We start from the raw sequence: 14,859 nt of genomic DNA on the forward strand, positions 1-14,859 counted from the left end.
ATAAGATAATAAAATCAATGTTATTTGATTTTATATAAGTTACGTCTCTAGACATATGTTGTGAACTAATTAATTTTGGAACTAAATTTTTTATTAAATAAATTATAAACAAATATATTAAATATATATTAATCATATTTGTAACTTATATGTATAATTTAACTATTTAATTAAAGTTGAGCTCTGAAACTAACTAATTTTTATATGATATGGTATAATTATATCATCATTTATTTATATTTTTAAATTCAATCATATTCCCATTCTTGTCAAGAATCGCCAGTACGAGGTCCCCATGGACTGTGAGAAATGAGATAGCTCCAATAATGTTGACAAATATCCGTTCGAAAAGAGGCACATTTGTTTACATGAGTCCATCATTTTCACATTTCTACCATGTACACTATTAGAACATATACCTGGGGATCCAACGAACAACCAACTAAACCTGCTCGAAAAATGCAGAAAACTCGAGTATATAATCAAACTTCATATCCAGGATTCACCTTCTGCTGTACATCTCCGTAACTCTCCAACTCTTCTATATCACCTGGACTTCCAAGAAATAGAGGAAGTCTCTGGTGCAGCTTGACTGGTTGGAGGGACAAGATTCTACCTTTACCATCTGAGCCTTTGCCCCCGGCTTGCTCAGCTAGGAAACTAAGCGGATTTGCTTCATAGACCAGGCGAAGATGGTCCCTTGGATTCATCGCGAGTCCGCCATATAACAGCGTCCGATGGAAATCAGCAACAAGTGAACATATGTACCGGGCCGAATACTTTTTAGGGTGTTGACCCTTACCCTGTCTCACAGTATCTATGTATCGCCTTAAACCTTCAGGCCAGTCGAAGTATCGTGCATCATTGACCGAATAGATTTGCCCTGACAGAGTAAAAACAAATATATATTTACAGCAATAATCAGTGATGAGCTTTCAATCAGGCTACAACTGAATCGAGTCAACTTGATTATTATCCAATTTGTATGCAAAATTATTGAATGAAAGCTCAGCTCAAACATGTTGAAATATATTCTTGAACTGATTTCGAGGCCAAAAACTTGAATATAAATATTACTATATATAATCAAACGAGTTCACGAGCTCCAGATGTAATGCAAGACTTTGCTTAATAGATATTAATAATTAAAATTCGAACCAAATTAAGTGATACTTGAATTAGTATTCCGAGTCAAACTGATTTTTTTTTAAGACCAACTTCAAGCTTAAAGCCAACATTTCGAGCCGGCTAAAAACATTCAAGCATGCAGTCGAATATGAAAGTTTGGGAAGTATTTATTTGCAGCCTACTTTCAGTTTTTGCATAGGCTTTTCTTTGTTTTTTGCTTCACTGCAGCATATGATACTGAGATGTTCATATACAAAAATTTTACCTCGAGGAGAAATATTTATGTGTGGATGTGTTAGAATAAAGTCGCCTGTTGAATGATCGAGGGTAAATGCATGTGTCCCAGACCCAAAGCTGATACACAATATTGTAGCCGATGAGTAGAGAACATATCCAGCAGCCACAAGCCTAGTCCCACTTTGGAGGGAATTCAGCATCGCTTTCTCCTCTGCTGGCAGATGATCGAGTTCTATGAGACGGTTATAGATACCAAAAATTGTTCCCGTAGGAATAGAGGCATCAATGTTTCGGGATCCATCGAGAGGATCTAATACGACTACAAAAGGGCCATCATCAGCTAGCCAAACAGGAGCATCGTCTTCTTCTGAGGCCATTACTGAAACTTTTCCAGATTTTCTTAATGATGACAATATTATATCATTCTACATCCAAAAAATATTTTGAACATCAGAATAACACATTCACATCTAGTTATTAATGAATCAATGTACGGTGAAACAAGCGTGGCGACAACGCCGAAGAGAAATACAGGTTCATTAGTCTTGCATGGGATTACCGATTACAACATAAAACATACAAACTTTCCGATTGGAAGTAGGGTAATTCATACTTAAAGAACATGTTGTAAACGATAAGGTAGCTTGTTTCAAACTAGCAGCCTGATGGAATTATATGTGTTTCATCACAGCAATAAGCAAACGTAGCTGAGCTCTCTGCCAATCAACACCCTTTAAAGTTTAAACTTATACAAACCCCGAGGCCAACTATATCACAGCCTTTTCTATCTTAAATTCATAATTTCAAGGTTTGATATTCTCACATCCAATGCAAAGAAGAATCACACCGATCCGTCCTGCACTTGGGGGTTAAACCTTGACTTTAGTCGACAGTGACAAGCTCTGATACTAATCCATGTAACCCTACATAGAGCCACGACGCAACGACCAAACGCGTGGGCAGAATCAGCATGGAAAGCAGAATGTAACTTTCCAAAAACATAAAGCTTCAATATCAACTAAATACCAGGTCCGCCCATGCCAAAAGCAAACTATCAAGGAAAGAACACTCAATGTTCCTCCCCAATTAGGATCTCACGCACACACGCACACACCCACAAACATGTACATCCAAATGTAGCTTCATGAAAATTTAAACAAATACAAATCACAGTAACATTCTTCAACAACAAAATTGATCAATAAACTTACAGCCACAATATCAAGAGGCTTAGGCTTATCCCTGTCATCACTCCCACCAACAGCACCAAATTGTTTACCAAGAGTGGAGTTGTAGGGTGAAGCCACGAGAGCAGCAATCCTCTTGCAAGCATACTCCAAATGACTGAACAACACCACCAATTCATCTCCCACATTTTCTCCTCCTTTCCCCATAAATTCCCTCAGCGTAACAATCCCATCATCATCACTAACAGCACTATAATTCCCACCAGCAGTGGTTTTCAAGTCAAACCCACCAAGACTAGACATCTTCTTTAATGGTAAAGCACAAAAATTGAATCTTGGCTGAAAACTCTGAAGTTTTGGAGGGAAAGTGCGAAGTGCTGAAGGGTAACTGGAGATGGGGTTCAAGAATATGGCAGCGGAGCACATCTCAGTCTAGTGGGGCATTAAGGATGAGTGTAAACGGGGGCATCAGAGCTCTGTTTTGGGGTATTTCTTGGCTTGAAAATTCTATCCAAAAAAGGGGAAGAAATAAAGAATCGAGAGTTGACTGTAAATTAAAGTCCTTGTAGCTTTGAATTCAAAACAAATAAAATAAACGAAAAAGTAAGCAAAATAATTTTGATCACATTCAAATACATTTTGAAAGTGTGATTTTTCAAAAAATTAGTTTGAATACGGTTATTTGTAAAAAAAATTCCGAAAATAAACGTTAAATATTACTATAAGGTATATATTGAAAATAATCTCACATTTTTTTGAAGTTCATGAAGGGTCAAATTTTGTACATAATTATCGCGACTCTCTCTCTTTTCAAAAAATCAAATTATGATTTTGTAACGCACAAAAAAATTATTATTCTAAAGTTTTAATTAGAAATTAATAAATTGAAAAGAAATCATTTAAATACTTGTACTAAGTTTAAAAAGGGCAAGATTTTGTAATAGGAATGTCTTAACAAACATGTAATTGATCAAGGCAAAAACTTGTGTGACACGGTCTCATGGGTCGTATTTTGTGAGACAGGTCTCTTATTTAAGTTATCTATGAAAAAATATTATTTTTTATGCTAAGAGTATTATTTTTTATTGTGAATATAGATAGGGTTGACCCGTCTCACAGATAAGTATTCGTAAGATCGTCTCACAAAAGAACTACTCATTGATTAATATTAGTTTTTGTCATTTGATAGCGTAAAATAGTTTTTCGCATCACCGTGCACATCGAATAACATGTAATAAGTATCCGTAAAATTTAATATTCATTCTTTAATTTAAGACATGCTAATTTTTTTTTTAAAAAAAATTAGTTCTTATTTTAACAAATTCTTCCAAATTTGCCAATGGCTACAGTTTTCAAAAGAAGGAAATATTTCAGAATATAAAAATCAGGTATAGTTTTTATTGAATTCTAATATAATTACCAAAAAATTATATTATATAAGATTATATTAATTACAGATTAACGACTATTGCGATTAATAGTATAGCCATGTTAAAATAAATTTTAAATTTTGCATTTTTATAATTCATTTGCACTAAGTATATATATCGAACTATTAATTGTTCACATATACGTACAATCATCATTTCCTCTAACAAATATGACATTAATTTCAAATTTCACAATTTTTTTTTGAAAATATCAATTTTATAATTAGTTTCAAATATTCTATTACCACCTATTAAACAGCACAGTGTCAAAGTATTAATACATCGTTTATACATGAAGAAATACATTAATACAAGCCCAGACATAATTGATAATTGTGTGCTAGTAAAGAACATACTATAAAGTACTAATGAAGGAGTTAAATGCAAGAATCCATTTCTCCATAGACATGCATATGTCTCATCCTAAGAGTTTAAGTCAGGCAAGCTGCAAAGATAAGAATCCATTAATCATATGTCGAAATCGACTAAAATTTTGAAAAATTACATTATCCTCATACGTGCCTAAAAAATGACACTCGTTTGTTAAAATATCATAATGCAATGCACTGCATTACATGTTTTAGCAAACAAATATTTTTTAAAATAAATGTGGGAGAATGTTAGAAATATCATGCATGCTTCGTGTATCTAAGCACGAGACTAACTAAAAACAAGCATAAGATCTTTAGATATATGGAATAACATATAAATTAATGAAATGGTGAATGAAAACAGAAGTTATAAGTTCAATGAAAATGCTTAATTCTCAAATAACCTCAAATTAAATGTATCTAAATGACTGAAAGTTTACTAAAATCAAACAACACATTTCACTAAAAGTATCATTACTTTAAATATACAAAATAAGTAGATAATATATTGCAATCTGATTAGTAATAAATAGTACTGTTCTAAGCTGCTATATATACATGTGTATGTATATGTGTATATATTATCGCGGAGTATGGACTTACCCCAACCTAAGGAGAGTCTCGCTGCTGTCATCGACTACAATGGATGATTCCGCAGAATTTCCTTGTTTTGGTGCAGTCCTTTTGCCTTCCAAATCATGCATCTAAAAATATATTAATTATATATTATCACTTGATAAATAGGAATAATTAATAAAGGGCCCAATGTAATTAGTTTATATTTGGATCGATAACCTCTGCCTGTAGTTTTAACATTGCATTCTCTTCCTCTAGTTCCATTTCCTGAGGTTTTTTGAAACGAAACTCGTATAAGTAGGCATAAGCGGAAGAAACAGGAGGCAAGCAGAAGAAGATGACTTATTTTTTCTCAGATTTTATCATATGTTACAGACATGTATATATATATATATAGCTAAGCTTTTCTAGCTTTTAATTATTACATTTGAAGAAAAAAATAAAAATTATTTGATTCCATATGTAAATAATGGATAGAGATTCAAGGTACAAACGTGCATGAAATGGTTAAGTTCAATCCGAAATTGCAAACAAACATAGCATTAGGTCCTTTCAGACTTACCCTCATCCTCAGCAGGCTTATCTCTTGGAAAAGCATGTCATTCTGCAATACGTACAAAGACTTGGATATTATGTACATATGATTTAACAAGAACTTTGGTGAGAAGGAAGAAGAAATAGGACGGAATTTTTTGGCGCATGAGACTCAACAAGTTCATAAATTTATTAAAGTTTATGATGTAAATAACATCTCAGACATATTTTGAGTTGTGTAACAACTATCTATGTTGTAAAAAGCGTAGCTGTATCTCTCCGGAGGCTCGGGTTAGTCTCACTCCTCTTTGATGTATATATTGTTAAGGGTCTGCCAAATCCCCTATCACGACCGGGGTGATATTGTTTGATTTTAAAAAAACGAAGAAGAAGCAGGACAAAGAAAAAAGACCTTTGTTTTTCCGACACGGCTTAATCCTCCCTCGACCAATTTCTCTAGTCTGATCAAGTCGTCCAGCCCAAGTCCTTGAAGCTCTTCTCCCTTGAGTCGCCTGCAAAAAAAATCAGAAAAACAAAAGAGGAGAAATATCAAAACATCTACTTCGAAACATATATAACAAATTCTTGATGAATTTCATACTGTAATTCAATAGTCCTCTCCATAAGCTCCTTCTTCAGCACTTCGTTGCCTTTAGTTTCAGGCTAAAAGGTTAAAAAAAACATAAAAGAATCAGTCCATATTTTCGCAGTAAAACTCGTATATATGGCAGTGTATGTTAAAACTAGATAGATAGGGCAAGCAAAGGGTGCATGGGAACTTTATTACCTGATCTTCTTTAGTAGGCCATTGGCTTAATTTGTTGGACTTGTCTGTCAGCAGCTTATGCCTTTGAATGAGTTGTGTCATGCTTCAAGACAAAACGACCATTAATAGAATAAATTTAAGGAAAAATTGTTTTTTCATATTATATGTTTATCTTTGTGTGATTTTGGTCTAATATACTATGCTGTCAACCTTAAGTTTTAGTCATTTTTCCATATTTTTTACATGATACCAAACATATCAGTGTCATATCTGTGTTACATAAGAAAATATTACAAAATTAAAGATATGACTAAGATTGATATAGTGAAATTTTCTTCCCCTGACCACCTCAATTTTTTTTTTAAAAAATTGAATTTTCAATCTAATCACTTACTTTCGTGCCGTTGATTGGTATATATATCATGCGAGGATAATGAATGAAAACAAATAAGTATTATTAGGATATCATATAGATCTAATTATGATTTTTCCCCTAGGAGAAAATGACAAATAGTAATGTCCCATTCTTAGTACACATGTCATTTTCAATAGCAAAACACAATTAATTTCTTTTATATATTGAAAATAAAAATAAACTCTCAATAAATTTTTTAAAACATAATAATCTCGAACAAAAACTATTGTAAAACATTTTCGAGCCAATTTTATGAGATGAATGTCCAACCTGATCTAGCTCGTGAAAAATGTTATTTTTTATGCCAACTATATTACTTTTTCATGGTAGATATGACTTAAGTCGACTGTCTCATGGATATAGACCCGTGAGATAGTCTCATAAGAAACTTACTCATAAACTCGTATTAACTCCAATCGTGGTGAAAATAAAAAGATGGGATGCGATAAATATTTGACATTATCATATAATATAAAATTGTGTTTAATGTCTATGAATGATATAAACAAAATGACATCTAAATCCCTACATCATGATTATCATAAGCACAATTAGTACTTATCTCATTCATCCAAAATTGGTAATTTCAAGAGAATTAAAATTTTGCTAAATTGTAATTAAGAGATCCACTTTTTGAAATTTGTAACTATAAATGCTCTAGAGCAAAGCTATGCCTGTATTTGTAGTATTCTCATATATAACAGGGACCCTGAGTTCCTGACCTCTCAAAGGAAGTGCAAAATGTACCTTCGATATGCAATGACATTTTTTTCCCAATGTCCTATTTTTTCCACTTTTGAGGAAAACAAATATAGGATGTCCTATATAGACGAGGCAGAGTGCTATACAGACACTTGTAGTCTCTTCTACGACGACACCAAAGTTTTATGGTATGTTATGAGGCGTCCAAGTATGGGTATGATGACTATAGAATCTATAACAGACGTTAATAATACAGAGTGGATATATAATGTTGAAAGGTAATTTGGGTTGCATTTGGAAGGATATATGAATTTGAAGTTAGGAATTTCAAATTCATAATAACAAATTCATTGGATTGTTCTGGCAAATCCACTTTACCATGAATTTCAAAGCCAAAATAGTTATTTTTTGAGTTATTGGAGTGTATTTCAAATTCATCCCAACATGAATACTTTCTTAAATCCAAATCATTCTATCCAAATATAACTTTAAGATATTTTGTGAATAATCCAATAATTCCGTATTCAAACAAACAGAAACCCGATGAAGTCAAACTATATATATTTCAATGTACTAGTTATTGAAGAAAGATTCATTGCTAAAAATTATCCTAGAATACATTGAAACAAGCTTCATGTTTGTAGATCCACTTAATCACTAAGGGACTAATTAATAAATATCTAAAGCATTTTATGAGCAAATTGTTTGTATGAGTATCATGTCAATCGATAATACACAGTTTTAGTAGAAGTTTGTAAGTTTAGATGCTTTTATAGTTATTTTTCAGTGACTTTTATTTATGGATATTTTGAGCTTATTATTTGCATAATGTAACTAAAGTTTGGCATGGCCGCCAGTATTTTCTCAGATTCTTATGAGGCGGTTCGCTTAGCTCTTAATCCAGATAAGGAGTTTGGTCCAGTAGGGGTTCTAGCCTTGCATGTCAATTTTTTTGCTTCTGGACACTAGCTTTATTTCTATTAAGCATATGTATCGCTCGACCAACTGTGTGGCTCATTTTCTAGCTCGCAGAGCTGTAGATGTTTCTCTAGATTTTCATTGGCTAGATGAAAATATTCTATTTGGGCTTTCTTGTGTTGTTCTTCGGGATCTCTCGGATTGATTTTATTTTATTTTTTAATGTTAAAAAAAAAAAGAAGAAGAAGAATTTTGCATGGTTTGATCTCAATGAATTTTAATGAACAAAAATTTGGATCAAATACATGTTAAGATAACATTGAATAAAATTTTCATGCAACATGTCCACATTATAATGTCTGTTATTCAGTTGTATCGGTATGATGACTAATGGTGGGTCAAGTTACAAATGTAAACAAAAACATTTGATCCTATATTTTGGTATGATTGATGGACCAAATGGATTATAGGTAAATATTGGTCTGACAATAAAATTTGTAATTAATTTATTCTTGCAAAGAATAATAAGGTAAGTAAACCAAATAAAAAGTACTGATTTGTTAAGGATTAAGATTATTTGGGTTTTAACACATCTGATTGGGTGCACATAATATTTTAATGTGTATGTAAAAGTTAAAATGTAATTTCTATTTTTACGATGGAATAACGTCGAGAGCATAGAGAATTTAAAAGATTCTCTAAAAAATGTGTTAATTTGCAATGCAAACTAAACTTCCCGGTAAGGCAATTGATATTCGTCCATTATTTCTTGATGATTTAACATGAATTAGGTTGATACGTGATGTAACTGTCCACAAGATAGGATTGCCCTTATCATGTTCTAATGGGAGCGGGGATTTACATGATGGATTTTCATATATTTATTTATCAAATAGAGTCATCAATTTAGCTTAACAATAATATAATTTATTGTCAGTTATTTATGGGAGCGTTTTGGATAGTTTTTGCTTATTTTAAAGTGATTATTTTACAGATTTTTTTGAAGTTGGTGAGAAGCTAAAGTAGAAAGTGTTTTCTAAACTTAATATAAGTCAGTGTTTGAGTGTTTGGATAATATTGCTTCCGAGCTTAATTTTTAGTTAAATGACAAACATGAGTTTTGATATCCTGCACATCTACCGTGCACACTTTTGTGAGCACCGATGATGTGTCACTCATCCATTGGATGCACAATTTTTCTATATTTCATCACACCCAATGGGTGAGTGACACCTCATCGATGCTCACAAAGATGTGCACGGTAAGTGTGCATGATATCAAAACTATGACAAACATATCCTTAAATTATATAAAACTGATCTATTTTAATTATAAAAAATTTGATGTTTTTACCATCAACAATATGTTTATAAAATTATCATTACATTATGAAATTGTATCAAAATTAATTTATTTTTTATAACACGAATGTTTGAAAAATATATAAAATTATAAAAAATAAAATATAAAAATGACAAAATTTGTATTAACACACAAAAATGTATAAAAAAACCTCGAAATGCAAATTATATACAAATGCAAAATATTGTTTAAAAAGCAAAGATAATATGATAAATATTGTCTACTTGTAATTTTAAATCATATAAAAAACAGAAGTAAGAAAAAAAAATCATATTCTTGCTTCTAGCTTTTGATAAAAGTTATAGAAGTAAAACTGAAGCCGTCATTCACAATTACTCAAAGTCACTTTCATGTGACTAAAATCTAATAAGTGATTCCTAGAAGCTATCCCAAACTCTACTTATATAAGATAGACTTAGAATTTATTAAATAATATGTATATAACGTATACGTATGTGTAATATATATGCTTGTATCTTACATACATATGTATTGGAGCTTGAAGTGCTTACTGTTGCTCCATAAAATCAGCCTGATTCTATTTTGATATATATTCAATCATAGATGGAGAAACTTAGAGAGAAAATTAAAGGGTCCTTTAAACGACCACATGGATCGTCGGTGATTATGGATTCAGACACGATTTCGTTTTCATTAACTATTTCTTGACAACTTAACATAATAGCTAGGATCCATTTTGGATGATAGTTTTTCTCCTATTTTGTTTGCTATCAAAGTCATCAATCGAATTATCAGATTTACTCTGATGTAATCCCAAGATCATCACCAGTACTATTAGAACTTTTATTCAATTATATCCTATCATATAAACAAAAAAAGAACTGATCCAAGTACAATTAGATTTTTAGAGGATATGAACACACACACACACACACGCACCATAAGAAAATCAAGACATGTACAAAATACATATCAAAGCATAGAATATCAGTATATTTCTCCATTTCTTGACAAAAGATCGCGGAACAAATCAACGAAATGGTTTTTCATCTGTATTATATATGGTCCATAAGCTACATCAGGGTTTTCCAAAATTTTCAACACGCAGGTGTGCGTGTTCGTGTGTGAGAGAGAAAGAGAGAGAGAGACCTGGAGCTGGAGAAAGAAAAGAGCTTCCCAGTAGCGGAAAAAACAATGAGGCCAAGCTCAGCATCACAAAGAGTGGAGAGCTCCTGAGCCTTCTTCAAAAGCCCTCTTCTCCTCTTCGAAAACGTAACCTGTCTCGCTGTCAAGTTGTCAATTCTCTTTATCTCAATCTTCTGTCTCACCATTTTATAAGTTTTCGCCTGCAAAATTGTTCAATTCATAAACCAACAGAAACCCATTTATATACAAGCACATATATATATATATATATATATATATATATATATATATATATATATCCAGTTATTACATAGAGAACAGAAATTAGGACCAAAGGTAATGGGTTTCTGGCTTAAAAAATTGAAGGGGGGAGAGGAAAGCATATCTTCAAGTACAACACAAAATCCGAAAGCAGTGAAACCCTTATATATTCAGCCAAGAAATGGAATCTTTCACGTATGTATATATATATTATATTGTACGTACAATAACAGCAAAAGAAGTGGATCGATTAGATAGCTAGTTTTTCTGGGTTTTAAGCAAGAATCTGCGCGCAGTACATATTTTTGAGTAAAAATAGAAACTTTTTCAGTTGCTGATTCAAGGAAAAGTCGTGACATCACCTGACTTGCAGAAGGGAAAGCTAATTCAAGAAAGATAGCAATAACCCTAGAGGGGTAAGAGAGAGAAGAAGAAGGCTTCCGCAGATCTTGAATATAACAGCAAAATGATTCCAGTGGTGGACAATTTTAGCTCGAACATGATTAATGCAGCTTGCCCATATCAAGTGTTGTGGGGACTGACCATAGTTGGACGGACATCGTTATATAATTTTTAATTTGTTATTATTTTTTTTTTATTACCGTGGAACTTGTACGTAGACTTTATATTTCGATGTGTAATGAATAAACTAATAGTTAATACGGTAGTTTTCAAATCACGTTAACTTGATAAATTGATCATTAGGAAAACTATACATATACTATAAACTCGCATGAAAAAAATATTTAAAAAAATAATCCAACTTATAATATTTTTTATATTACAACATTGGGCTGGTCAGTATTTCCGACTATGGTCTTGTGGCTTTCCTGATAATAATTGTTATTTATATTTTTGATCGAATTTCTGTTTACATATGATCAAAGTGAGAACTAGGGAAAATAATAGATTGTGAGTTTTTAGTTTGAAAAATGGTAAGATCGAGTTTTTGACGAGAAGAATTAGTTTGTAGGGTTTTTGGTTGTGAAAGTAATTTATGTGCACCTTATTTAAAATATTAATTTTAGTCCAACAAAATCATACATTTTGCTTTTAAATATGATTTATGAGACAAAGTAATTATCAACTTAAATTACGTTTTTGTCGAATATTTGTTCAAACGCATATTTGTTCTTAAAACAATATTTTTTAAAACTTTTATAAAAATTTTGTAAAAAAAATTTAGCCCGCGAGTTCAAAAACAACTTTTGAGTTCGAGTTATACTTGTTCGACTCATCCCAAACACCTTGATTTACAGCCAAAACAATATACGAACGCTTGGGTTTGAGTCCTTGAATTCTTACATTTTTTTTTTTTTTGGAACTTAGATTGGAGTGCCTTGTATATTTTCCTTAAAATTGATGCACAGTACTTTGTTACACTAATTTGTTTTCACCAATGAGGTAATATAATTATAAAAAAAAAATATGGGTTTTGGGAAAATAATCTGATTATTTTTATGCATGCCACCCCATTCACCCAAATTTAAGTGACCGAGGCCAGCACAATGCATTATTATTATTATTATTATTATTATTATAAAATCAATCGATTAAAACAAAGGAGAATATAGTAATTTCATCTCAAGTCCTTCAAGTATTGTAAATCTTTAAAGTTGTGATCTACCTTCTCATTAAACTTAACTAGACACCGACTAGAAGTCATCGAACTTCTTGAAATACTCTATAATATCTCGTATTCGCATTGTGATGTCTATATTAATGTATTTATTTACACATCACTTATACAAAGTATAATAAATTTCAAACGTCTCAGCTTGAAATTAATCCTAATTAATAAAAATCTTTCTCTTCAAATAATTGGATGGAATTGGAATTGAAGTTATTATAGGTTATTGGGAAAATGGGGGGTGAGAGCGATGAAACGTGGAAAAAGCATTTGGTGGACCTAAGATACTTTACGAACGGGTTTAGCGATTTTGTGATGCTAGTGCTCCCCGTACAACAAAGCGTGTTGGGTAAAGTACTGTAGAGAATTTATGATAAAATTGTACGCTGAAATCTGAACCATGCCTTTAATTATCTTGTTTCATATGGAATTTCCTTGTACGAATATTATTCACTTGCCATATTTTGCCAAATATAAATAGCAAAATTTTGTTTCGCATGTGAATGCAATATATATATATATATATATATATATATATATATATATATATATATATATATATATATATATATATATATATATATGTATATGTATGTTATGAGTTGAGGCAATTTCGAGGTGAGAAATACATCTTCAAAGTATAGGGTTTGTGTATTTTAAATGATGAAATAGATTATATGGTGCTGTTTTCATTGCTTGAGTCTGTCCTATTGGAAATTTAAAATCACGAAGGAATTTTGTGTCAATCGGGATTTAAATTATGAATGATTTAATTGGATTTTAAATTATGAAAGCTTTGATAATTTTAATTTTTATTTAAAAATAGTATATCGGTTATATTATCGGTTATATCAGGATTTTGGAAAATTCAAATAAAAGAATCTGATAGATATAAAACTGCTTTTAATGTTCCAATAGGACAATATGAATAGACAGTAATGTCATTTAACTTAAAATATGCCCCTTCAGAATTTCAACAAATTATGAATGATATTTTTTATTCTTATAGCAATTTTATAACTGTTTATATAGATGATATTTCAGTATTTTAAAAATAGTTCTATTCACACCGTGCGTTTGTTACAATTTTTTAATACATGTTAATGATATGACAAAGTTTGAGGTAATTATTTTAATGGGAATAAAAAAATAAAAATAAAGGTGTGAATAAAAAAAAAACAAAAACAAAGGGGTAAAGTGGAAAAAAAATGTGTCTTTAGGTAGTACATGAGTCTCACAAAAATATAGTATAGAAGTATAGATGTAATATGTCATAAAAATGGTCTGTAAATCAAATTAAAGATTTTGTTTCAAACTAATATTAGATTTCTTGGTCATATAATAGAAAAAGGAAAATAATTCCTATTCAAAGAATATTGAAATGTATTCAAATTTCCCTGATATTAGGAAGTTTAAATTATATATCTCCTTATAGTTAAAAATCTCAAGGAGGAGTCTCTATTTTTATATCTGATAGAATTTAACGAGAACTCCATTAAACTTGTCTGAAAAACCTAATAAGCTGTTAAAAATATCTAACGCAAAATGTTGAAAATATGCCTTGTCTTATGCTTGCTATCCCAATTGGATTAAACTTGTTGCAACAGAAGCTTCTGATATAGGTGTTTGGAGGAACTTTAAAACAAAAAAAAATCCTTAAACAAACAAGAATATCTTATTAGATGTATTCTAGAATATGGAATAATGCCCGGAAAAATTATTCTACCGTAGCAAAAGAAATTTTAGCTGTTGTAAGATGTATTTTAAAATTTCAAGATGATTTATATAATCAGAAGTTTATTATAAAAACCGATTGCAAATCTGAATAATTCATGTTTATGAAAGATTTTAAACATGATGTTTCTAAACAAATGTTTGCAAGATGACAGACTCATTTAGCTCTCTTTGATTTTGAAATTATTTACGAAAAAGGTGAAGATAATCACTTACCAGCTCTGATACCATCTGAGGCTTGAAGTAAAATTGAATCTGATACGTGGCATTATTAGACCTATCTAGCATGTTCTTGTAGACATATAGTCCAAAGACATACAGCTACGCAAGATTTCCAGCCGACATATCATTTTTCAGAAATTGAGCTAAGAAAAGGAAAAATTTGGATCTTGGAATAATAATTGATATAAGGTTCATATATGAAACTTTTACAAAACATAAAGAGTTTATAAAAGATATATCAAAGAAATTTAATAACAGAGGATTTTACCGAGAGCTACC

At 31.1% G+C, this 14,859-nt stretch overlaps 2 protein-coding genes across 4 annotated transcripts; both read right to left on the reverse strand.

Annotated features, from left to right (window-relative positions):
- Positions 1–301: 301 nt before the first annotated feature.
- LOC140841923 (fructose-1,6-bisphosphatase, cytosolic) lies at positions 302–3,094 on the reverse strand. The gene is made up of 3 exons (XM_073209661.1): positions 2,577–3,094; positions 1,394–1,790; positions 302–883 (listed from the first exon to the last, which is right to left on the reverse strand). The coding sequence occupies exons 1-3, from the start codon at positions 2,976–2,978 to the stop codon at positions 483–485; spliced, it is 1,200 nt and encodes a 399-aa protein (XP_073065762.1). The 5' UTR covers positions 2,979–3,094; the 3' UTR covers positions 302–482.
- Positions 3,095–4,197: 1,103 nt separating this feature from the next.
- LOC140841925 (MADS-box protein AGL24-like) lies at positions 4,198–11,539 on the reverse strand. 3 transcript variants are annotated; one of them, XM_073209664.1, is made up of 9 exons: positions 11,357–11,539; positions 10,737–10,933; positions 6,251–6,332; positions 6,065–6,126; positions 5,876–5,975; positions 5,492–5,533; positions 5,155–5,196; positions 4,957–5,057; positions 4,198–4,427 (listed from the first exon to the last, which is right to left on the reverse strand). In XM_073209664.1, the coding sequence occupies exons 2-9, from the start codon at positions 10,916–10,918 to the stop codon at positions 4,406–4,408; spliced, it is 633 nt and encodes a 210-aa protein (XP_073065765.1). In that variant the 5' UTR covers positions 10,919–10,933; positions 11,357–11,539; the 3' UTR covers positions 4,198–4,405. The 3 variants fall into 3 exon arrangements, with proteins under 3 accessions (XP_073065765.1, XP_073065763.1, XP_073065764.1); XM_073209662.1 differs by having other exon boundaries at positions 5,149–5,196; XM_073209663.1 differs by lacking the exon at positions 11,357–11,539 and adding an exon at positions 11,220–11,339 and having other exon boundaries at positions 5,149–5,196.
- Positions 11,540–14,859: the final 3,320 nt, after the last annotated feature.

This window comes from Primulina eburnea, chromosome 9 (genome assembly GCF_022965805.1).
Source record: "Primulina eburnea isolate SZY01 chromosome 9, ASM2296580v1, whole genome shotgun sequence".
Classification (NCBI taxonomy): Eukaryota; Viridiplantae; Streptophyta; class Magnoliopsida; order Lamiales; family Gesneriaceae; genus Primulina; species Primulina eburnea.

Coding starts and splice junctions, on each gene's coding strand:
- LOC140841923 (XM_073209661.1), bottom strand. CDS start 2,978: ATGTGCTCCGCTGCCATATTCTTGAACCCCATCTCCAGTTACCCTTCA. Junction 1,791..2,576: donor AGCCTCTTGATATTGTGGCT/GTAAGTTTATTG, acceptor TTTTGGATGTAG/AATGATATAATATTGTCATC. Junction 884..1,393: donor CATAAATATTTCTCCTCGAG/GTAAAATTTTTG, acceptor TTACTCTGTCAG/GGCAAATCTATTCGGTCAAT.
- LOC140841925 (XM_073209662.1), bottom strand. CDS start 10,918: ATGGTGAGACAGAAGATTGAGATAAAGAGAATTGACAACTTGACAGCG. Junction 6,333..10,736: donor TTTTCTTTCTCCAGCTCCAG/GTCTCTCTCTCT, acceptor TTTGTCTTGAAG/CATGACACAACTCATTCAAA. Junction 5,976..6,064: donor GAGAGGACTATTGAATTACA/GTATGAAATTCA, acceptor TTTTTTTTGCAG/GCGACTCAAGGGAGAAGAGC.